General features: G+C 40.1%; 1 protein-coding gene, 1 long non-coding RNA gene and 1 other non-coding gene across 4 annotated transcripts in view; 2 read left to right on the top strand and 1 right to left on the bottom strand.

The window, feature by feature from the left end:
- Positions 1–12,025: 12,025 nt before the first annotated feature.
- On the top strand, positions 12,026–15,003 carry LOC119260253 (uncharacterized). Its single transcript, XR_005128726.2, has 3 exons — positions 12,026–12,299; positions 13,183–13,241; positions 13,556–15,003. It is a non-coding gene; the product is annotated as an uncharacterized LOC119260253 (long non-coding RNA).
- Positions 12,972–13,105, top strand: LOC119261512 (small nucleolar RNA SNORA13). The gene has a single exon (XR_005129046.1). It is a non-coding gene; the product is annotated as a small nucleolar RNA SNORA13 (small nucleolar RNA).
- Positions 15,004–15,247: 244 nt separating the features above from the next.
- Positions 15,248–25,605, bottom strand: part of EPB41L4A (erythrocyte membrane protein band 4.1 like 4A) — a 442,728-nt gene continuing 432,370 nt past the window's right edge. For both annotated transcript variants that reach the window (XM_054688039.1, XM_054688040.1), the window contains 5 exons: positions 22,261–22,308; positions 21,318–21,386; positions 20,230–20,340; positions 18,415–18,496; positions 15,248–16,005 (listed from right to left, as the gene is read on the bottom strand). In XM_054688039.1, coding sequence (XP_054544014.1) covers positions 15,871–16,005; positions 18,415–18,496; positions 20,230–20,340; positions 21,318–21,386; positions 22,261–22,308 — 445 coding nt within the window. In that variant the 3' untranslated portion in view covers positions 15,248–15,870. The remainder of the gene's footprint in view (positions 16,006–18,414; positions 18,497–20,229; positions 20,341–21,317; positions 21,387–22,260; positions 22,309–25,605) is intronic.

Raw genomic sequence — 25,605 nt, 5'->3', positions numbered from 1 at the left:
TTTTTTGGGTCTCCCTGGTGGTGCAGGCGGTTGAGCGCCGCACTGTGAAGCTGTCCGCAATGCCCACTGCTCCCCTCAGCAGTGTATTTCTGTCCGTCTGCCTGTTCTGTTCCCTACTCTGTCTCTGGTGAATCCTCTCACCCTCCCATGCATCTGGCCTGTGCCCCGGTTCTTGCACAGAATAAATAAATAAATAAAATAAAAAATAAAATAAAATAAATAATAAAATAAATAATAAAAAAATCTTTTAAAAAAAATAATAATAGTGTTTTTTTTTTTCTTGTATTGTTTTGTATTGACTCAAGGAAATTTTTCCTATTTTGGCTAACCAGTATTTGCAGCAGTGTTATATTTTTGTAAGTAAAACTAATTTGTGCTTGCATTTTCTCTCTCCATGATGTCATCATGAAAAAAATGGTAAGAATTTTAATTATTCTTTGAAATGGGCCTATTTTGCATCATTTCAATAGAGAATTTTATCTCCTAAAACTAGGGAATTGGAAACATCCTTCATTATGTGAGTTTGATTGAAACTCTAGAAGGAATTGAATTTGAACTGAGCCAAGAAGAGAACCTACCACTTTGCTTGCAGGGTTCCAGAGACTTCCAATGAAAGTGGAGAACCTTACCTCGATCAAAAGGACTAGAAAACCCCAGAGGGAAAGGCCTGGGAACCTTGAGAAGTAGCAATCCCAGGTGGAGTCTGGTAACACTATGGCCTTGATCCTGAAGCCTGCACAGACCAGGTGTCAAGAGCTCTCTCTAATCCTAATGGAGTATTCCAACAAAGCCAAATAAATTGTTGCTTGGTTAATTGCCTAGTTTATGCAAAAGTAGGCAGAGTGGTTTGGAAGTAGATTAAGTTTGCAAAAGTATTTTTCTCCTCTATTGCATAAAATTGGGATCATGGTAGAAAAAATTTGATTTTAAGCAAGTTGAACCAGTTTTTAGATTTATCTTCCTGGTATTTTCTGATATTCTATTTGCTAAGACCTCCAGATAGTTTTTTCATTTTAGCTTGGACTCATCAACTCTTTTCCAGAAATTGAGGATGTTGCCACATTGTACTTCCATGGACAATCCTGGGTAACAGATTGTTGTTTCTCTTGAACACATTGGAACCCTGGAAAAGATTGTCTCCTAAGGCAGTACCCTTAGAGCATTGTTACCATTGAAATGGTGGGAAATTTTGAAAAGCAGGAAATTGTAACAATGTAATCTAAAAAGGAGAGGTTCCATGTTCCTTGCCGGGAATGATGAAGGGTGGAACAAGAAGAGAGGAGAAGCGAAAATGAAGTTAGAAGAGATGATTTGGAGAGAACACTTGGAGGAGTTCTAAAGAGCAGAAGGCATGTGAAGAAGAAGCAGTGGTTGCTTCTTGGACTTCGACTTCATTGGAGACTTGGGAGTCATAGAAGGAGACCTTGAAAGAAATGTGGGTGTGGGTGAGAGTCCCACAGGGAGGATGACAATGGCAGCCTTTCTCTTGACCTGTATTATTGATTTCTACTTTCCTACCAGACTTGCCTGATGCTTTCCTATGCTTCCCCACCAGAAAGTGCCTTAGACTTATGGCAAGATTTTGGACACCATTAGCCCTGCTTTGGGCCAATCCTGTGTGACTGGACTTTTACCCATGAGGAGATGGGTAACATTGGGTGTTTCACTGGAATAAATATAATTTCTCTTCCCTTTATGTACACTAATGCTATTAAAGTTCTTTTCTATTGAAAAAACAAACTTGACTTTCACCAGTAGACAGATCAACTAGGAAGAAAATATAATAGCTCTAAACAAAGAATTAGACCTCATGGACCTCATAGATATTTAGAGTACTGTACTGTACCAAAAATAGAAAAAAAATTTTTTTTCTCAAGTATACATGGAAAACTCTCCACAATATACCATATTCTGGGACACAAAAAAATCTTCAACAAATTCATGAAGACTGAATCATACTTAGCATCTTCTTGGACCATAGAGGCATCAAACTAAAAATTAACTGTCAAAAGTAAGCAGGGAAATCCTTGAATACATGGAGACTGAACTACATACTACTTGAAGACTAATTGTTTAATGAAGTTGCAAAAAAGAATTAAAAAAATACTCCAAACTTGCAGAATAGAGCCAAAGCAGTACTAAGAAGGAAGTTTATAGCAATTTAGGCCCACATTAAGAAACAAAAAATAATAACTAAATAACTAATAACTAAATAACTAAATAAGCTTCTCCTTCATTTTAAGGAATTGGAGAAAGATAAAAAAAATTTGAAAGTCAGTAGAAGAACAGAAATAATAAAAATCAAAGCAGAAATAAAAACACAGTCCAAAAGATCAACAAAACCAAAAGCTCATTCTTAAAATATAAGCAAAGTAGACAAACCTCTAGCAAGATTCACCAAGAAATAAGGGGAAAAGCTCCAATAAAGAGAATCAAAATGAGAGAAGCAGGCTCTCCCTGGTGGTGCAAGTGGTTAAGACTCAGCACTATGAAGCTATCCACAGCCACTGCAACTCAAGTTCCATCTCTGGCCAGGGAAGTGACCCACATGGCACAGCAGACCTTTCCTGACTTTGCCTGCTGCTCCCCTCAGCAGTGTATTTCAGTAGATATGCCTGTTCTGCTCCCCACTCTGTCTCTGGTGAATCCTCTCACCTCCACACCTTTGACCTGTACCCCAGTTCTTATATGCATAAATAAATAAATCTTAAAAAAAAGAGAGAAGAGAAATTACTATAGACATTGCAGAAATTCAATAACCTAGAAGAGACAGACAAATTCTTAGACTGATACAATCTTCTGAGACTGAATAGTGAGGGAAGAGGAATCCTGAACAAACCAACCATAAGCAAAGAAATTGAAACAATATTCAAATCTCTCACATTAAAAAAAAAAAAAAAGCAAAAGTTCAGGACAGGATGGCTTCACAAATGAATTCAACCAAACTTTCAGTGATAACCTAATATTTATCCTGCTCAAACTCTTCCAAAAAGTTGAAAGAGAAGGGACATTTCCAAACACATTTTATGAGGGCAACATTAATACCAAAACCACAAAAAAGACAGCACACAAAACAATAAAATTGGGCCTCCCCGGAAGCGCAGCTATTGAGCGCTGGGTTGCCAAGCTGCCCGAAGCCTCTGAAGCGCTGGTTTGATCCCCTGCTGGTCCCTGGCCACCAGAGGAGGGTCCCACATGGTCCCTCAGCAGTGTACTTGGGTCCTTCTGCCTGCTCTGCTCCCCGCTCTGGCTCTGGTGAATTCTCTCACCCTCCTGCGCTTCTGACTGTACCCAGTGCTTGTATAAATAAATAAATAAATCTTTAAAAAATAAATAAATAAATAAAATTATAGACCAGTTTTACAAATGAATAAATATACAATGTCAATAAAATCTTAGCAAGACAAATCCTACAATGCATTAAAAGGAACAGGTGAGATTCATATCAGGGATGCAAGGTTGGTTTAACATCTGAAAATTAATCAGTGTAATTTATCACATCATCAAAGAGAAAGATAAAAACAACATGTCCATATCAACAGATGTTAAAAGAAACATTTGCTACAACCCAACATCCATTTACAATAAAAACCCTTAAAAAACTGGGAATAAACATACTATATCTTAACATAATAAAGATCATATAACAAACACACAGCTAATATTCTCAATAGTAAAAACTGAAAACTTTTCCACTAAGATCTGGTACAAGACAAGGAGGTCCACTCTCACTACTACTATATAACATAGTATCAGAAGTATTTGTTAGAGCATTAGACAAGAGAAAGATATAAAAGGAATTCAAATTGGGAAAGAAGTAAAACTATCATTATTTTCAGGTGAGATGATAATATATAGAGAGCCCTCAAGACTCCACAGAAAAAGTGATTGAAGTAATTAATCAATTTAGCAAAGCATTAGGGTATAAAATCAATACACAAAAATCTGTTTCCTTCTTATACACAATGAGATGAAGAGTAAGAAATTAAGAAAGCAATTCCATTTATAATCACTTACACACAAAAATTAAATAACTAGGAGTAAACCTAACAAAGGAGGTAAGAGATCCATACAAATAAAACTATAAGATATTGTTGAAAGAAATAGAAGGAAAAATATTCTCTGATCATGGATAGGAAGAATCAACATTGTCAAAATGGCCATCCTCTGCAAAGCAAAATAAGCAAAATATAGACTCAATACAATACCAATAAAAATATCAATGACATTTTTCAAAGAACTGGAATAAACACTGCTGAAATTCACATGGAATCATTAAAGACCCTGAATAGTCAAAACATTCCTGGCAAAGAAGAAAGAGAATATATTTTAAAGCCATAATAGTTTAAAAATGGGGCCTCCCTGGTGGTGTAAGAGGTTAAGCACCTCACTATGAAGCAATCCACAGCCTCTGCAGCATGAGTTAGATCCCCGGCAAGCCAGGGAGCAACCCACATGGCGCAGCAGACCTCTCCTGACTCACCTGCTGCTCCCCTCAGCAGTGTACTTTGGTCAATCTGCCTATTCCATTCCCCACTCCGTCTCTGGTGAATCCTCTCACCCCCCACATCTCTGGCCTGTACCCAGCTATTGTATACATAAATAAATAAAACTTTAAAAAAACAGTTTAAAAATGGGCCTACTGGTGGCACAGGAGTTAAAGACAGCACTATCAAGCTATTGCCAGCCAATCCCAGGCTGGCCAGGGAGCAACCCACGCAGAGCACCATACCTCTCCTGTCTCACCTGCTGCTCTGCTCAGCAGTGTATTTCAGTGGATCTGCCTGTTCTGTTCCTCACTCTCTCCGGTGAATCCTCTCATACACACCACACCTCTGGTCTACACCCCGGTTCTTGTATGCATAAATAAATAAATCTTAAAAAAAATAGTTAAAAAAAAGTCTGGTACTGGAACAAAAACAGACTCAAAGATCAATGGAATGGAACTGAGGACCCAGAAACAAACCCACATTGATCTGGACAGTTAATTTATGACAAAGGGGCCAATGACATACATTGGAACAAGGATAACCTCTTCATTTAATGATGTTGGGAGAATGATACCTGCATGCAAAAGAATGAATGAGATACTATCTCACACCATACATAAAAATCAATTCAAAATGGATAAAAGACTTGAATCTAAGACCTGAAACCATAAAATTCATAAAAGAGAACTTAAGTAAAACACTCATGACATAATCTACAATTATGTTTTTAGGGATTCATCACCAATAACAGGAAAACTAAAGAGTATATATAAGTGGGACTACATCAAACCTAAAAACTTGTGCACAGCAAAAGAAACTGGAACTAAAATGAAATGATACCCTAGTGAATGGGAGAAAATATTTGCACATCATACATATGACAAGGGAATGATATCCAGGATCTACAGAGGATTCATACACTCAACAAAAAAGAGAGCTATAACCCTATCAAAAATGCACAGAAGAACTAAACAGACACTTCTATAAAGAAGACATACAGACTGCAACAGGCACATGAAATACTGTTCATCATCATCTTTCATCAGGGAAATGCAAATCAAGACCACAATGAGATACTATCTCACACCTGTGAGAATGGCCCATATTGAAGAGACCAGAAACAACAAGTACTAGCAAAGATGTGGAGAAAATGGAACCCTCCTACACTGCTGGTGGTAATGAAAACTGGTGTAACCTCATGCAAAGCAGTCTGGAAGGTGTCTCAAAACATTAAAAATGAATCTGTCATACAGCCCAGCAACTCCACTACTAGGCATCTAGCCCCCAAATTCAAAATACTAATTTGAAAGGGATCCTGCACTCCCATAAGTATTGCAGTGCTATTTACAATAGCCAAATCACAGAAACAAACTAAATGCCCCAAAACAGATGAATGGATCAAGAAGATGTGGTATATATACACAAAAGAATAAACTCATGCCAATGTGGGAACATAGATGAGGCTGGAAGGTATAATTCTAAGAAAATTAAGTCAGAAGAAGAAAGATCAATGGTGTCACTAATATGTAGAAGAACCCAAACTAAGGGTCAGATAAAACAAGCTTAAAATCCAACCCTTGACAGCTGATTATAGAACTGAAACATCCAAAGGGAGAGGGTTTAAGGGGGTAAAGGACTATGTTGGGGGACATGGGTTACCCGGTGTTGGGTGCACTATGGTGGCAATACCTGATTGGGCTATCTTAATATTATCCCAATTAAAAATATTAAATAAATTAATGAAAAGATAAAAAATAGAGCTGGCTAGTTCTATGACATCATTTACAAATTTCAATCTGTAAGTATCAGAAAAAAATGTGAAATATAATGTTTAATACTTTTATTACATAAAAGTAGTTTTACAGAAATATTTTTCTTAGGTTTCCTTAAGATAGTAATACTTTTTGGTATGTTCTAGAATTCATCTTGCACTTTTGTGAAATATCTCTTCTTGCCTTTGGCTCTACTGGGTTCACAATGTTCATACAGAGTAACATAAATATTTTATTACTAAGGATATTATAGTATTAAAATAGTTATAAGAGGTTGAACAATATTTCTGTTTATTAATCTAAAGACAGATGTTTTAAATTTTGTGAAATTAATATTATCAATTATTTTCTTCTTTGATTTACTTATATTTATTATTTTAAAATGTAATATGTTCTCATGGTCAAAGGTAAGAAAAGTCTCTATTCCTCATCACTGATTGGAACTAATTTCTTTCCATCTCTTGAAACAGCTATTGATATCAAATTTAGTTAATCCTTTCTACAATCAAAGAGTCACAATTTTTACTATTTATTATCTGGCTTTTAAAGAAAGTACAGTTCTTATTTTGTTTAATAATTTCATGTAAAATCTTTTTTTCCTAAAATGACATTTCAATCTGCTGGCAACCTGTGTGGGTTAGGCCCTCCCTGCTCTGCTGATTTGGAAGGTTTGCTTTAAAATATATTAAGATTTAACATATAATAAGAACTATTTAGGGCCTCCCTGGTGGCGCAGCGGTTGAGCGCTGGGTTGCGAAGCTGCCGGTGACCTCTGCGGCGCCGGTTCGATTCCTGGCTGCTCCCTGGCCACCAGAGGAGGGTCCCGCATGGCGCGCAGACCTCTCCTGCCGCCCGCTGCTCCCCTCAGCAGTGTACTTTGGTCCTTCTGCCTGCTCTGCTCCCTGCTCTGGCTCTGGTGAATTCTCTCACCCTCCCGCACTTCTGACTGTACCCAGTGCATGTACAAACAAAACAAACAAACAAATAAATAAATAAATAAAACATGCCTCTATTAAAAAAAAAAAAAAAAGAACTATTTATATGTTATATCTACCATAACATTGAATGCCTGTGTCGTTACCATGCTGATTTAATTATTCTATTATGTATAGTATATGTTTTAATGTTTCATATTCAATTATGTTAAATATTTAGTATTGAGGAAGGAATAAGTCTTCCTTCATTACTCTTCTTTTTCTAAATTGTTTCCACTATTCTTATCAATTTCTTGTTCCAAATGAACTACAGAATAATTTTGTCAGTTTCTCCAAGAATTTGACTAAGTTTCAAAAAAGACACTTTGTCAGAAATGCTCTGAATTATCAATAATTTTGGGAAAAAGTGTTAACCTATACACATGTGTTTCTAGTAGAAAAGCAGGATTAGTTATAACTCCTCTGATATTCTGAATTTTGATGGTTTTCGAAGAATAAGTTGAAGAAACTCAAAATATGAGAGGAGAGGAGAGCTATATAGAGAATCACCTACTTCAACAAAGGCCTCATCAGGGCTATGTGTCTTTTATGAAGACTGATACTCTCAGGGAGAATCTGCTTCTGCATTCTTCTGGAATGTTCATTCAGGCTGTTATCATAATTCAGTTGCATGCAGTATAGAAAGAAAGTCTTGTTTCCCTGCTTGCTTGTTTCCTTGCTTGCTTATTTCCATTTCCAGCTTTTAGAGGCTCCTGTATTCTTTGGCTTAGAGCTCATTCCCCTAGTCTCAAAACTAGCAATGGAAGATTTCTTTCCTCCACACCTGTAATCTCTCCTGCCTTCTTTTCTTTCTTTCTTTCTTTCTTTCTTTCTTTCTTTCTTTCTTTCTTTCTTTCTTTCTTTCTTTCTTTCTTTCTTTCTTTCTTTCTTTCTTTCTTTCTTTCTTTCTTTCTTTCTTTCTTTCTTTCTTTCTTTTAAAGATTTATTTATTTATTTATTTATACAAGCACTGGGTACAGTCAGAAGCGCAGGAGTGCGAGAGAATTCACCAGAGACAGAGTGGGGAGCAGAACAGGCAGAAGGACTGAAGTACACTGCTGAGGGGAGCAGCAGATGCGGCAGGAGAGGTCTGCGTGCCATGTGGGACCCTCACCGGTGGCCTGGGATCGAACCGGCACTGCAGAGGCTGTAGGCAGCTTTGCAGCCCAGCGCTCAACCGCTGCGCCACCAGCGGAGGTCCTCTGCTCTATTTCTTTTTTTTTTTAATATATTTTATTTTTATATTCCCCATACAATTGCAACCCCCTTATTTTGACCCCAATCCCTTCCCTCCCCGCCCCCCACCCCCCATAGAGTGTCTCTGGTTCATAGTTGTTTGTTGATTTTGATTTTCACTTTCTTATAGTTATTCATTTTCCCGGTCCCTTATTTACGTTTTCTAGATTCCTGCTATGAGTGAGACCATCCGGTATTTTTCTTTTTCTTTCTGACTTATTTCGCTGAGCACGATCCCTTCCAGCTCCATCCATGTTGCTGCAAATTGCATGTGTTTATCTTTTTTGAATGCTGAGTAATATTCCACGGTGTATATGTACCACATCTTCTTGATCCAGTCATCTATTTTTGGGCATTTGGGTTGTTTCCAAAGCTTAGCTATTGTAAACAGTGCTGCTATAAACATAGGGGTGCAGGTGCTCCTTGGAATGGATGTTTCTGTGTCCTTTGTGTAAATACCTAGGAGTGGAATTGCTGGATCATATGGAAGTTCTATGTTTAATAGGTCAAGAAATCTCCACACAGTTCTCCACAATGGTTGGACCAGTTTGCACTCCCACCAACAGTGCAGGAGAGTTCCTTTTTCTCCACATCCTCGCCAACATTTGTTGTTGCTAGTTTTTTTTAATATGTGCCATTTTCACTGGTGTAAGATGGTATCTCATGGTAGTTTTGATTTGCATTTCCCTGATGACAAGTGATGTTGAACATTTTTTCATATGCCTGTTGGCCATTTGCCTTTCCTCTTCAGAGAAGTTTCTTTTTAGCTTTTCTGTCCATTTTTTGACAGGATTATTTTCTTTCTAATAACTCTTCTGGTATACTCTTCAAATTTTACCCCTCAGGTCCTTGATATGAATCCCGTTTACAAAGCCCTTTTCACTGCATTGAAACATTCACAGGTTGGTGGAATTAGGGTGTGGTGGACCATTATTCCACCTACCACACAGGGAATGCAAGGTTGCTCCATGTTTGCACTAACCTGTTTTTATCATTACTATAATGCCTCAGCCCCAGCAGTCAACAATAATAGGAAACTAGTAGAAAATAGCCAAGGTCTTTTGTTCTTTGCCTTTCTGCTTGCCTTTAACTATTGGATTTTCCTTACCCAGATGTATGAGATTGATGTATGATATAGATAGAATGTTTAGAAATTATTTCCTAACACCATCACTAACCCAACAATTGGAATAAACATCTCCCTTCTACTACTGTTGAACTATACAGAGTAAGGAAGGTGAAATAAAGGGGAGGATAGGAAACAGTAAGTTTAGAACAAAAATGTAAAGTCATTCAAGCAAACTGAGCAGTTTATCACTCCCTCCTTAAGAATTCAATCCAGAAAATTCTCAAAGCTAGAATGTTGAAGAGTCAGGTATTGGATGTTGCTGTGAGCCACACAGTGCTAGCTGACGCCACAAGTCTTTCCTAGTTTTTTAAACTAAACTGTGTGCTACATGGGTATAGATACTATCCAGTAAATGAGGAGTTTTAGGCTCAGAGAGATGATCATTTTCCTAGAAGGGCTGATGTTAGAGCTGGATCTACACTTAGGTTTTCTGGCTGGTCCAGCCCAAGGAATTTGTTCTCCCTATTCCCTAGCAAGAAGGGACTATTGAGTTTGTTATGATCCCACAACGCACCCGTCAGTGTCTTTAAAAAATCTTGGAGATGTCATCCTCCTTCCTCAACCTTTCTGTCCTCCAGATGTTACAGTGACTTCCTGATGCAGATCCACAGTAACTTTCCTGTGATCATTACACATTTACTTCTGTTTGGTCATTGTCTCCAAGTTGATGTTATTCAGGCTATTCATGACCACTGTGCTGTGGACTTACTCTTTTTCCAACTGTTTCTCTCCCCCAACCCACCACCACCACTTTCTTGCCCAAACCCTCTCTTTCATCAGTAAATGCCAAAGAAACAAGGAAATTTGCTGGGAAATGGTCTCTGGTTAATTCTGCTAGAATTTATAACAGCAAGAAGACCCAGTGTTATTACACGAAAGCTCTCACTGCTGTCTCTAAGCTTTCGATGAGTAATTGTTCATTGAAAGCCAATTAACAACCTCTCCTTTATTTCTGTTTTATTTCTAAAATTTCTGTTAAAAAAACTCAACTTCTTACACAGTATAAATTCCTACATAACTTGCCCTGCCCTTCTCTTCCATCACACCTTAAGTCAATCTGCACTTTTTTTTTTAAGATCAGTTTATTTATTTATACAAGCACTGGGTACAGTCAGAAGCTCCGGAGGGTGAGAGAATTCACCAGAACGGGAAACAGAACAGGCAGAGTGACGAAATACACTGCTGAGGGGAGCAGCAGGCACGGCAGGAGAGGTCTGCATGCCATGTTGGACCCTCGCTGGTGGCTTCGCAGCCCAGCGCTCAACTGCTGTGTCACCAGGGGAGGCCCCAATCTGCACTTTTCAGACTACTCTAGCCAGCTGGCTAAGGCCTGCTTCTGAGCACTTGAATGTGACCAATCTGAAGATAATGTTTTGGAAGTATAATATATACACAGGGCTTTTAAGACTTAGTAGGTAAGAATTTAAGGCTGCAAAAAAGTCATCAATATTTTTATATTATATTGATTACATATTGAAATGATCATGTTTAACGCATGTTGAGTTACTATTAAAATTAATTTGAGGGCCTCCCCTGGTGGCGCAAGCGGTTAAGCGCAGCACTGTGAAGCTGTCTGCAGCCTCTGCAGCGCCGGCCCGATCCGGCTGGCTGACCAGGGTCCCACATGGCGCACAGACCTCTCCTGCTGCCTGCTGCTCCCCTCAGCAGTGTGTTCCATCAGTCTGCCTGTTCTGCTCCCCGCTCTGTCTCTGGTGAATCCTCTCACCCTCCCGCGCACATCTGGCCTGTCCCCAGGTTCTGGTGTAAATGAATAAATAAATCTTTTTAAAAAATAAAATTAATAAAATTAATTTGATTCTAAGTTTCATAATGTGGCATTCTAAAATTTTAAAATTACATTTGCGGCGGGCACTACATCGGACGGCGCTGTTCTATCGCTCCCTCTCAGGAACCCACCCGCCTCCGTCACAGCTGATCCCCAGACACTTCCGTCAGACCCTGAAGCACAGTGGAGACTCCCTCCTGCGCCGGAGGCCGTCTGTCTCCCTGGACACAAGGTCTCCAGGCCTTTGGGCTACACCCGCAGCTCAAGACTGACCACATACGTGCACGTCTGGTAAACTCTCCTTCGTGGAAAGAATAAGCCACAGCGCCCACAGGGGACCCCGAGCTAGAACCCTGGCTCCTCAGCCCTCTGACCCCTGCGGACCGCCCCCCCTCCCCGCCATCCCGGGGCCTGCGCCCTCCGGCCACAAGGCGGCGTCCTGCGAACAGCAGCCGCCAGTGGTACAGTCCGAATCCCCCCACCTCCTCGGTGCTGTGGGCCCGTCCAGATGTAGAAAAGCATTGTGGGCCGGCCGCGCGGTCTTTCCTGCCGCCGGCGCGGCGAGACGTGACGCCCCGGTTCCGCCCGGTGGCTGGCGGCGCGGTGGCGGGCCCCGGCGAGTCCGAGCGCCCCGGACCTGGAGCCATGGGTCGCCGCGGCCTGTCTTGGCCTCGGCTGTGCCGGCCATGGCCAGGGCGTTTCAGGGGCCCCTGAGGCGGCCCCACTTGCGCGTCGCCATGCCCGGGAGCGTTTCGCCCGTTTTCCGTGTGCCAGAGCCCGCAGCGCCCCAGCCTGCCGCGGCCGGGGTGGGCTCGGCCCGCGCGGAAAGGAGGCGCGTTTAAGGTTCAGATCTTGAGTGTTTGAAGGCGCAGGATTGTGCGGAAATGGAGTGAATGTCACAGACTTTTCCAGGTGAGCTTTAACGCTATTGCCAAAAGAGATGTTGCTTCTGTGGGAGAGCAACCCCGATACAAAACGGGGCGTCTGACTGGGGGGTCCTCACCCGCGCGCTTAAAAGGACTTATCAGTGCTTCATTTCCCCCTAACACTTCGAGCTTTTTTTTTAAGAGTCATTTTAAATAATTTCATTTTAGTTTTCATTATTCAGACGGATACTGAACGGTGAAAGTCTAAAAGTAAAGTTGGGGTTAATTCTTGCCTGTTGAGCGCTAGTGAACAGAACAGTTTATCTGGGCCTTTTTGTACCATAGACTAAGTTTCTGTGGCTATGTGGGGGTTGAGGGGGTAACCGGAGGCTTGGGGAAGAAATAACCCGGAGGCTGAGCGGACTACAGAAAGGACGGGTATATTGACAGACCCTGCATGCAAGTGAGCAGGGGTGAGCGGGAGAGGTCTGTGTTTCAGGATTTGAGGGTCTTTTAAACTGTTAACCTGCCCTTGCTTTCTCGGGGCAGGGGTTTTGCACAAGTTACCTGCTGGGCCATCGGCCTCAGTGGTCGGTTCCACGACCTGGTTCTCAGGGCAACCTTAGTGATTTCCCCCATCGATGCAAGCCTCCCAGATTTGCCTGCTGTGCAAGGAGTGGGTGCGGGGGTCAGCTTAGTGTTTGAGTTTATTAAATGTAGCCTTTGTGTTGCCCGTTCACTTTTGAAAACTAGTGAATGTGGTGTCAAAAAAGGCATAAACTAAATACTTAGCAGGCTTTTCCTGCCTCTGAATTTTGTATCTTTGGCATAGGAACTGCTTAAGTAACAGATACAATTTTACATTAATTTACATCTGTGGCCTTCAATCTGCAAACGTGTAAAGTTTCTCTTAACTAATTTTTGTTCAGGTGAGATGGATCTTTGAAGCATAGACTACTGCTAACTGAATACCATCTGAAGCATAAAGGTACATAAGGTAGAGTGATGTTGTAAAAGTTCTAGCATAAAGTTAACTCTTAATGGGGATTTTGTTACCTTTCTAGCAGTGCCTTCTCTAACCAGTGTTTAAATCGGGTGTTAATGATTCATTTGTGCTGCTACTTCTGTAGTTCACAAGATGATTAAAATGAGCCATTTATCAAATTTCAGACAGGTTGGTAGTGTGGTTTAAAGCCAAGTATAGAAAAAGACACAATGCGGAAGTGTGTTGTGAGAGTTTACTATCATATTCTTAAGATGTGTGTCCTTGTCAAATTTGATTTTTTTTTTTTCCCCCTTTAGGATGTTCTGGGTAAGGAAACTGAACTTGATCTTCACAGATTACATGGATTAGTAAAATCTTCGAGCCTGAGGAGCTAAAAATTATGCTGCAAATACATGCTTTAAAATGGTGGGGCTGTGTCTATTTTAATGTGCTTCTTGGAGGTTTGTGTAATGATTAAGTTCCAGGGAATAGCATTTAAAATTCTGTAAATCTTAACAGAAGAAATTGATATTTACTGCTGTCAATTACTGATAGCCTTATCAAACAGTAGGCTTAGGCTCGGCCCAAGGAGGGCAATGGTAGGCAAAACACAGCTCCTTCCTTTAGAACTTACAGTTAAAGGGAGGAAATGTTATCATTAAGATTTACACGAGGCAAGTCCCATGCGATGGGGCTTGACTGAGTCAACGAAACAGGAAGCAAAACTGAAAGTGAGGATAGGTATCATTTTTTGCAAGACCTTTGGGGAACTGTGGTGTCAAGAGGCCTTGAACTAGTAAAGGTATATGACTGTTAGTCCAGATAGAGGTAAGAAATGTTTGAGGCTTAATAAGATGGCTTTTATGGGAGCTAGAAGTGTTAAGGCTTATCAGGTTAGAGGCTAGACCACTTAAGGCTGTTTTAAAACAAGGGGAGATCAGAGATGGAAAGTCACATGTATAAAAAAACTGTTAAATATGGGAAAATAGGAGTCTACTATAATAAGAAGGCAACAGGTGGCAGCCTTGGACTGTGTGGTGGCAAAATTGATGTAAGAGATAGGGCAAAGCTGATGGAACTTGGTATTTGGACAGGCATTAACACTGACCCTTAGGTGTGTGCTTGCACATTCACAAACATGATGACCCTAAATCCAGCTGGGGAGTGGTATTTAAACTGGTTGAATTTGAACTGCCTTTGAGAAATCGTAAGTGGCTTCTTGGCAGAACAATGGCCTATAACAAACCAGAAATTAACCTTAGGGCCATGGACATCAATGTGATAAATCCAGGGAAGAGAAACTCAAGTAACTGGGCAGAATAGGATGAGCTGCAAAGAATGGTAGAAGGTACTTAAAAGAATCAAGAGATTACAAGACAGCCTAAAATGCATCGTTGGGATTTAGTGACATAGAGGTGATTTAGTGAGGTCTAAATTAATGAAAGTGGTGACATGGTGCATACTGAAGACATAAGTGACAGGAGAACAGGATGGAATATTCTGAAGGAGATAACTTCCAAAGTATAGGTGGACAGAATGAAGGTTAGGGTTAATGGCAACTTGGGTGAGAGGAAATAAAAGATGTCCTACGTGTGTATTTCTATTTTTTCCTAGTAGATTGGAAGGTCATCTGCAGAGAGGAATGGTTTGAAGTTAGGCAGGATGGAGGGATCATTGATTTTTTTTTTTTTTAAATAGAGGCATGTTTTATTTATTTATTTGTTTGTTTTTGTTTATACATGCACTGGGTACAGTCAGAAGCGCGGGAGGGTGAGAGAATTCACCAGAGCCAGAGCGGGGAGCAGAGCAGGCAGAAGGACCGAAGTACACTGCTGAGGGGAGCAGCGGGCGGCAGGAGAGGTCTGCACGCCATGTGGGACCCTCCTCTGGTGGCCGGGGAGCAGCCGGGGATCGAACCAGCACCGCAGAGGCTGCGGGCAGCTTCGCAACCCAGCGCTCAACCGCTGCGCCACCGGGAGGCCCGGGATCATTGATGTTGAGGGTCAATGTTTTAACCTTGAAGTCAAGTGAAATCCACAGGGTGATTTTTTTGCTTTTTTTTTTTTATGAAAACAAGACAAGGACACTAGAAATTGAAAGAAATGTTTACAAAGGGCTTTTTACATTTGTAGATAACATGTGGGACTTAATGCCACAAAATATTACAAAAAAAAGAAAAACCAGTTAAAGGAACAAAAATACCTGCACCCTGAAGTGGTACTTCAGTCTTTGTGCATATACACAGGCTGAGAACCCGAATAAGGATCTTTTATTCCAGTTGGTGTACTGTTAGCCAGCTGCTGCAGTCCAGGATTCCAGAGCTTTAGTCAGAAGCATCAATTTCTGTCATTTCATCAAATTGAGGCTTAAACAATTTGCTCACACAAGTATTAAAATGGTAGGCGAGAGACTCATTTTCCAAGAAGGAAAATAGGGCATCAAGTTTTACAAGACTACTATCCTTCCAGTTAACAAAAAGGCCTCTCAGAAATATGTTGTCATTAAACCTTAAAAAGAAGCAACAGACTCATTTTAGTGCTGAAGGAACACTTGAAGGTCTAATTTGAATAATTATAATTCACAGTTTCAAAGTAAAGGTGGTACACATACCCCACCCCATAAAGTCCCTTTTTCACTGAGTATCATGTGTCTTGACACGTGAAGCTTGGATAGTTTTTATTGTTTTTGCTGTGTGTTTTGCAGCCAGATTGTTTGTAGATGTCTGGGCTTTTTCTTCCATCAGGCTGTCTTTGGACCCATTTCTTCTCTAGAAAGAATTTGAGAAATAGAAAGTAAGGCTGCGAGAAAATTTTGTTAATCAGAAAATATGTTGACATTTAGAAAGTTATAAAAAAGGTTCCTCTATCAAAAGCTGTTCAAATATTGCCTCTTTAAATAGCAAACTGATTGTATAAATTCGAAGTAAAGTTCAGCTGACATGCATAATAAATTTTATTCTTACAAGTTTCGTATGTATCTCAATTTATCCCCCCCCCCCAAATGGGTCATGTAATTACTACACTAGGCTTAGGGCTCCCCCTTTACCAAATAGAGGGGAAGAGATAAAAGAATGGGGAGCTAAGTGATCTTCAATTAGTTTTTAACTTGTCACTGAATGGACCACCCCGCACAGTGCCCTGTCAGCTGGGTTGGTTTGAAATGTGAAGGCCCCAGCAGAGAAGCAAGGAGCCAGGGTGGTACACCAAGACTAGTGGAACTGGCAGCCACAAGGGGAAATCCTGGGAATGACACAGTACCTCACTGATGCTCTGTTTAGTGTTTCTGCTCTTAGAGAAATAGTCTGGCCTGTCAGATAAGTCTGACATGTTTATCCCTAATTCAGAGTTCTGTTGAGATTCATCACTGGCTAAATTTGATCTGGCTCTTCAAAACAGAACAGCAATTCCATTCATGGGTGGATTTTTGAGACATTAGAATAGATTTCTGAAACATAGCTGGAGAGGTAGAACACAAGTGCATGTGAGAATGGGCAGGGAAATTGAAAACTAGGATCAGAAGACTAGAAAAGGAGGTGAAGGTTATGTAGGAATATCCTGTAAGCCTGTCTTAAGATTGATTCTTTTTCACTGCCTGGAACCCTTAATGAAATAAGTGAATTGAAATCCCTAATTCATCCTATTTTAAGCAGCTTGCTGCTTGTAAGACACTAAGATGAAACTTACTTTTCCTAACATACTTTTCCTGCTGCCACTTGTTACAGTTTTTCTTTCTCCATAGCTTCTAAGGCCCTGTATTATCTGCCTGATTTTCTCTCACTAAGCTTAGACCAAGCTTGTCTCATTTGCTTCAGGCCAAGGGCCAAAGGCCAGGTGACCTTTGACCAACCTAATCTGTTTCTATTTTACCTCTTTTTATGTGTTACATGTCTAAGCCAGGAATCATTAAATAATTTATATAGATAGTCAGATTGTAGAGTACCTCCAGCCTCTTACACATTCCTTTTAAATTAAAAGATTTTTTTTTTAATTGTTAAAATCGCTGTTCCTGAACTATACAAATAGAGGCAGTTGACTTAAGATTTATCCCATTGACTGTGCCTCTTGCTAAGACCAGTGCTTGTCACTCCTATTATGTGCTCAATAGGTATTTGTTGAGTTCACAATTAATTCAGTTCCAGAGGTAAGTTTGGAGTCAGGGCCTTTTATCAGAATAGGCATGTGAGTTCTGTGTACAAGAAAGTGGAAGCTATTCCTTCAACCTCTCGTGTATACGTAAATGTTTTCTGAGGTTCCTAAGTGATAGTGATTAGTTAAGGATAGTTGGAAAAGTAAAAGTTCAGTAAGATAAAATTAATACTTGTACTAAAACCAAAGCAAAATAAGCCCTGAGGAATAGCAGTGCTTTTTAATCCCCAGTAATCATAACAGTAGGTTATTCTCTGTATTGTCTAGAAGTATAGGCTTAACAAGGCAACACAAATGTAATCTGAATCCAAAGCTAAACTAATCATGGATGTACTTATTAAAAAGTTACGCTGACTTGAAAAAATTGTTTGGACAACCTATTAGCTCTCCCAAATTTAGTTAACTGAGTAGAGTTGTGGTTAACCACCCAAACGGTCATCCCCCCCCCCCCCCTTCTAGAGATACCCTTTCCCCAGAGGACTTGCTGTGGTATAGAAATGCCCCACCACTTTGTCACCAGGTAGAGAGAATGTGAAAGGCAATCTCAGCATCCAGGCTCCCCATGAGATCACCTGATGTTTATTGAGACTGTGGTTCCTCTCTTGCCTCTGCCAAAGTCTATCTTGCTCTCCCCAACAAATGTTGATATCAGAGCCCTTTTCAAGAAACTTTGTACACACAAATGTCCATCTCGGGAATCTTTTCCTAAGAAATCTAATCTAGGCTGGCACATGCATTTTTTTTTTTTAATTAGTGAAGCCATTGTTCTCTTTATCGTGGCACCATATATTCTTAACAGTGTTTGTCCTAAGTCTCAGATCACTTAGACTTTGTACTATGTAGTTCTCCTGAAATATTTTTTCCCAGATTGTACCTGGTCTTGGATCATGCACCCGCCACAATTTCATATATAAAAAAAATTAAAATACAGAATCTCAGGATAAAGATTGATCAGCCTATCACACCAAAGTAACTTAGAAAAGTGCTTCTCAAAATCATTACCAATTCAACACCTAAAACTCATTTCTTACCTGATGAACAGTAGAGCCACCAGAACCCTGTGCATCCGAAGAACGTGTCACAGGAAGTGGAGGTACAAGATCTGTTTTTGAGCTGCAGAGAATGAGTTGGAATTAATGATTGGGACAGTACCTAGAGTTACAATTTGAGTTGGAAGAGGGGTATACCTTGGGAAGCATGTTTCACATACAGAGCATTTAATAGTTAATTTTTTTTTTAATTAAATTCAGGTAATTTGGGCCTCCCTGGTGGAACAGGGGATAAGACGTAACCTATGAGCTATCTGCAGCCACTGTAGCACGAGTTCACTCCCCAGCCAGGGGCTACCCACATGGTTCAGCAGACCTCTCCCAACTTGCCTGCTGCTCCCCTCAGCAATGTATTTCAGTCCATCTGCCTGTTCTGTTCCCTGCTCTATCTCTGGTGAATCCTCACCCCCCCCCCACCTCTGGCCTGTAGCCCAGTTCTTGTATGGATAAATCTTTAAAAAAAAATAAATATATAAATTCAGGTAATTTGTCCCCAAAACAGCAAATACAGGAACCAAGAATAAAACATGGGTGTGGCTTTGATTTGTTCTGATTACTTCTAACATCTAGAAAATATTGGCCATTCTTTTTTATAAACCTGTACCGCTACACGGCAGCCCTGCTCTATATTTGATAAACAAAATAACCCTGTTTCCCATCTTATTGTTTACCCAACATTTTGAGCCTTGGTTTACAGCTTAATGGTTAACAGTCCTACTCAGCAATACTAAGTGCATGAATTTCTATGACTGTAGTACTTTAAAAAATATATATATATTTTTATACGAGTAGCGGGGTACAGGCTAGATGTGCGGGTGGGTGAGAGGATTCACCAGAGATGGAGCGGGGAACAGAACAGGCAGACTGAAGAAATACACTGCTGAGGGGAGCAGCGGCTGAGACAGGAGAGGTCTGCTTCGCCATGTGGGATTCTTGCCAGTTGGCCAGGATTGAACCTGTGCTGCAGAGGCTGTGGACAGCTTCACAGAGTGGCGCTCAACCGCCTGCGCCACCAGGGAGGCCCTCTAACTGTAGTACTTTTGCATGTGGGTGCAAAATGATTTTGTTAACATACTCACTTAAAGCAACTGTCATATCAAGATTAGATATGGTTGCTTTCCTCAAAAAGTAATAAAAGTACATGATAGGGCCTCCCCGGTGGCACAGCGGTTGAGCGCTGGGTTGCGAAGCTGCCCGCGGCCTCTGCGGTGCCGGTTCGATCCCCAGCTGCTCCCCGGCCACCGGAGGAGGGTCCCACAAGGCGCGCAGACCTCTCCTGCCGCCCGCTGCTCCCCTCAGCAGTGTACTTCGGTCCTTCTGCCTGCTCTGCTCCCCGCTCTGGCTCTGGTGAATTCTCTCACCCACCTGTGCTTCTGACTGTACCCAGTGCATGCATAAACAAAACAAACAAATAAATAAATAAAACATGCCTCTATTTAAAAAAAAAAAGTACATGATACTTGTAGTAAAAGAAAGGGCATCAAAAAGAAATTTATCAAATGAAAAAGAAACTGCCAACTTCACTCAAATCTGACTGCATTTTTCACAACAGAACAGCCATGCATTTTTTTTTCCCTTATAAAGCCCTCAATGGAGGGCTATGACTCAGCCTTGGCATAGGCTACATCTGCATTGTGCGATATGGACCCATTAGCCACATATGCAATGTAAGTGTGAATTAAATTTTAGTTTTCACTCACACCAGCCATATCAAAAATTTGACAGCCATGTCATAGCAGCAAGTTCTGTTGGGCTGTTCTGTAGAGCCATGAGGTGGCAACGCACCAGGCCACTTACTTCACTTCTGAGAGGACGGACCGCTCTCCATCAGAACACTGGGACCGGCGGTACTGTCGGTAACTCCGAGGTGAGTGAGAGTGCCTGATGCGGACGGGGTCGCCTTGAGTCCTGAACAAGCATCAGAAAACAATCACACCAGAAGTCAGAAGAGGACAGTCTGGAGCTCTTCCTTAATATTGAAACCAAAAAGGAATAGTGATTTCAGGGGTTTTAAAAAGAACTTGACCCCCTTGGGCTTGTAAAGCCTAAGTGGCTTAAATTTTACAAGTTAACATTGAAAACTTACTCGTTTAGCCAAACAGAAAAATAAAACTTTCAGTGTTTATGTGTATGTGTGTGTTTATTTTTTAACCACCAAATTTTAAAGAAATTATTCCCAACAGTTGGATTCTCTCCGGTAGTATGGAAGAAAAAAAATCTACAATATAGACAAAATGGCATTATTACCAAAAAGAGTTGTGTCCTAGCTATTAATTTAATGTCATTAATTCAACTCCTGACCTCACGAAAAGGGTGGAGAAGGGGAGGGTGTACCAACCTGCAATTAAACAGGAGTAGGGAGGAAGTGTGGGCTACAGAAGGTAAATAGCAGTGAACGAGACACCTCCTCTTTTTGACCAGCTATAGCAGGTCAGAAAGCATAGTGACTGGGTCATCTTATGCTGCATCTTGTACTGAGTGGTGATTAGGAAATCCTGTTAGGCTAGTTTTATGTCAGGGATCGGACTGGGCTTTAAAACAGGTTTTAGGGCCAACATAATTCTCTTGTTAGAATATGAATAAAAAGAAACTTTGGTGCCAATCAATGACTATCTCAAGAAAGGAATTCATACTCAAAAACTGGTATTAATCAAAAGTCCTCTGATACCCACTATCTAGAAAATAGGCAGTTAATAGGTAATGACAGTGATTATAGAATAATTAGCTTTAGCATACCCTTTCCTATCTTTTTCTCTGTGGTTATTTATAAATTCGGTTAAAATATAAAGACAGATCATGTCATGGAACACCACTGAGAGTAGGAATGATTCTTCACTGTTAAGTACTAATAAAACTTATGAAAAGATTTACAAAGACATACTCACTCTATTTTAGTGTATGGAATCTCCTTTAATTGTTCTTCTGTCAATCCAGAAGGATCCACAAGTTCCTTTCTGGAAGGGAACAAGCAGAAAATTAAGACTGCACTCCTGGTATAAACACGCCTTTCACAATTGGCAAGTAGTTTTTCTTTCCTAATTTTGTCCCTAAAGACAGTGCTAGTAAAACTCATTAATAGAAATATATACATGGGCCTCCCCTGGTGGCGCAGTGGTTGAGCGCTGGGCTGCAAAGCTGCCCCAGCCTTTGCAGCGCCGGTTTGATCCCCGGCCGCCAGCGAGGGTCCCACATGGCGCGCAGACCTCTCCTGCAGCCCGCTGCTCCCCTCAGCAGTGTATTTCATCAGTCTGCCTGTTCTGCTCCCTGCTGGCTCTGGTGAATTCTCTCACCCTCCCGTGCTTCTGACTGTATCCAGTGCTTGTATAAATAAATAAATCTTTAAAAAAAGAAAGAAATATATACCAGAAGCAATGATATAAAACTAGAATGTATTAGAGAGAAAAATGGAAGGAAAACCTTTTCTGTAGCTCTTCTGCCTTATATAGTATTTCTATATCCAGAATGTTGATGCTCTCCAGGCATTTCCTAGTTCCTTCCAAAAGTTCTGCATCTCTGCCTGGTAGTAGGTGTCTTTTTTTCTTCTGAATCTGTTTTCCTTGGCATTTATTTTTAAAATATGGGCCTATCTGAGGCCCATATACAGAGGACGTTAACTGGTTCTAGGACACGTATCAGTGTTGCCTTTGTATGGACTGCTGGCATTGTGGGGCATCCCCACAGTGAGTGTGTGTTTGACAAGATAATAATGACCATTTGGCAGGCTAATGCGTCAAAGACGCTCTGGGTATCAGAGGTCTTCCTTGTAAATGCCTTAAAATGACATGGGTTTTGAAACAATGAATTAGAAAAAAAAAATACAGTACTCACTGAATATGCTTCCATAACTCTTCTTTTGCTTGGATATCAGGACTTCTCCTATAAATAGAGAAATGACTCACTTCTGTAAACATGTTTCATCTAACAACCTAACAGCTAACATCAGCCAACCTATAACATGAAAAGTTTTCAGACAGTTCTGCCAACTCAGAACCATAAAGAAAGTCTGGGCAGGGAGAGGTAATGTGGACGGTTAGTATAAAGACATGGTTATGTAATGTATGTGACAGTGTCAGGGGCGGGGGGTGGAAGGAGTCACATAAAACCAGTCATGACCAGGGTGGGTTTCATTTAATAAAAAACCTTGGAATTAATTGCGGAGGCAAATCTGCCTCATCACTCTAGTGGTGAGTTTACAGTGACGATGATTCAGGATGTCTGTTTCTAGTCCTTTTAATTATTTCTAAGCAAAGGCAAAAGAAATATCCTTTATATTTTATATGAAAGAATCCCCAAATGTTATACGATTACCTAGTAGAAGTAGCACACACACAGGTAAAGGAAATAGTGGAACAACTCAGATTAGTAGACTATGTCACCAACACATCTTTGCCACATCATATATTTTAAGGTTTTTGGGTCAAATCATGGGCTCTCAGATGCTAGAATATAACTGTGGTTTATAATACCACACTCTAGTGCCTTTTCCCAAACCTAACTATACATCCCATAATCTTTTCTCCTCCAAGAATTACTTAAGTGGAAATTATATCACTTCCTAAAAAGAGAAATTTGAAGTCAGCAGGCTTGTGTTTGCACTCCCCATAGTAGCAAGGAACACGAGAAATCTATTATCATTACAATTGTTGCCACAAAATGACTTTTTTCCCTGGTAAGAAAATGAAAAATTTCCCTGGTAAGGAAAATTTCATCAGTCCTTTAAAAAAAAATCTAGTAATAAGCCCAAAGAAAGAACCAAACCCTAGCTAAGCAAAGGCACTGACAGACCCTACTCTGTGGGATTTTACATGAAAAATTTAATTCATAATCTGTATCAGCATTTTTGGGCTCAAATTCAGTGTCAACATATGATAACATCATTTTATTTTTTCTCAGTTAATAAGGGAGGCATTCTTATAAGGCTCCAGTATCCACAGAATAAGCTACTTTCTAGCCATTGATTTGATTATGTTTATTTTTTCCTTTGTAGAAAAAAATATTTTCAGTTAACTCAAAAAACATTAAAACATGGAAGATAGGGGGGAAGGAATGAAGTCTTGGTCTCAAACATATAATGTGATATTGTTAAATGTAGATTTCATTATAAGAATCAAATTGCCTAAAAAAATCTTCAGTAATGCTTCTGAAGGATTTCCTTTATTGGCTGCCTTTCCTAAATTTGGCTGGTCTGATTCACTAAGACAGTATGTTAAAATATTAAATGATACTTCGGAGAAGGTGCTCATATTAAAAAGCACTAAGCAGGTGCTCATATTAAAAAGCACTAAGCTCACATTAAAAGCACTAAGCACCTTTCAGAGAACGGTGATTCCACTATATCTATACTATGGCATCTGATTCTCACAGAACGTCACCCAAAAGTCTAAAGCACTGCATAATATCTAGGCTAGGAAGCTACTCTACTGGTAATCAGTTCTAACGCTAGTCTCAGAACCAATGGCATTTTGGATGGATAATTTTTTGTCTTAGGGGGCTATCCTGTACATCGTAGGATGATTAATGGTACATGCGATCGCTATTACCTTAAACTTAACTAAAAACATATCCTTGTCACACTGGATATAACAGTATAACAACCAAAAGTACCTCCAATAAAACTGCCCTACATTGAAAAACACTTGTTGAAGCTACCACCTAATAGGCTGAGTGAAGGAACTGAGAGGCCAAGTCAGAAAGACCCATAATGCAGACAGTGAAACAGTGACAGGAATAATGACAGTGAGGCAGGGAAACAATCTTAAAAGGATGAGGGAATTGATGCAGTTGGTGACAACTACAAGGAGTGTCATTATTTCATGACATGAGAGTCAAAGCTAAGTGCTTTGAGAGAGAAGGAAGGAAGGAGAAGGAGAAAAAGCAATGAGAGGCAAGGACCACTCACCACAGGCCTAGTGGTGAGAGATGGTAAATAGGAACAGTATATATAGACTGATACCAGAATATTTCTGAGTGTTGGAATTACAGGTGATTTTATTTTATTTTTATTTTTTCCCACTTTTTTTTTTTTAAGCCAAGACAATTTCCTTACCTTAACTATCAGAAAAGAAAAAAAAAATAGTGGTATTTTCATGGTTTTTTTTTTTTTTTTTTTTTTTTTTTTTTAATTAGTATTGTTGTCTTTCCTTACCATCTTGGAAAAATTGGCAGAAATATTACCTTAAACTCAACTCAAAACATATCCTTCTAGCTATAAATACTGATTCTACAAGACTCAGGATTTCAGCCTATTTGTTTAACTTCCATAGCACTGTATCAGTGATTTACTTAATTAAGTTTTGAAAAGGTCTAGAGTTTCAAACAGCTTTAAGGTAGGGAAAAGTTCCAAAGCTAAAAAAAAAAAAAAATGCTAATTTCCACCAACTGCTAGCCCACCTGTGATTTAATAAATGTAAAGTGAGGCTATATTCTAATGAGGAATATATTATTTTTATGCTTACATCTGCACATATTTAATCAGTAATTTAGGGTGAATTCATGATCTGCAGTGGATATGGAAAGCTGTGAGTTTTAACACGCATTTTTCTTTTTTTTTTTTTTTTAAAGATTTATTTTATTTTTACAAGCACTGGGTACAGTCAGAAACGCGGGAGGGTGAGAGAATTGACCAGAGGCAGAGCGGGGAGCAGAACAGGCAGACTGATGAAATACACTGCTGAGGGGAGCAGCAGGCGTGGCAGGAGAGGTCTGTCGCGCCATGTGGGACCCTCGCCCGGTGGCCGGAGATTGAACCGGCGCTGCAGAGGCTGTGGGCAGCTTCGCAACCCAGTGCTCAACTGCTGCGCCACCGGGGAGGCCCACGCATTTTTCTTAATTAAAAGGCCCTTCACTATACAGACAGTCTACTTGAATGCACCAAATAAATTCCTAAGGAAACAGAGCCTTAACTTGCCCGCAGGCAAGACGTATATCAAAATAAACATGAAGTTCTATATTACTACAAAATTTTCCAAAGTATCCCTCATTAACAGTTTATATCAATAGCCCACTTTAAGTTACCAGTCATTTTCAAACAAATTAGTTTGATGGGACATCATTTAGAAATTATTTTCCTTTCTTCCAAAACCCTAAAAATAAGAAAACTTAATAAAACTATAAAGGGTTTAAACCTCTTCATTGTGCAGTCACCTTCTCTATCCTTCAAACACTCCCATTATG

The sequence above is a fragment of the Talpa occidentalis genome, unplaced genomic scaffold, assembly GCF_014898055.3.
Source record: "Talpa occidentalis isolate TD23 unplaced genomic scaffold, MPIMG_talOcc4v2.1 talOcc4.6, whole genome shotgun sequence".
In the NCBI taxonomy this organism is placed as follows: Eukaryota; Metazoa; Chordata; class Mammalia; order Eulipotyphla; family Talpidae; genus Talpa; species Talpa occidentalis.
The sequence above is the reverse complement of the archived record's forward strand: the minus strand, read 5'-3'. Positions and strand labels throughout refer to the sequence as shown.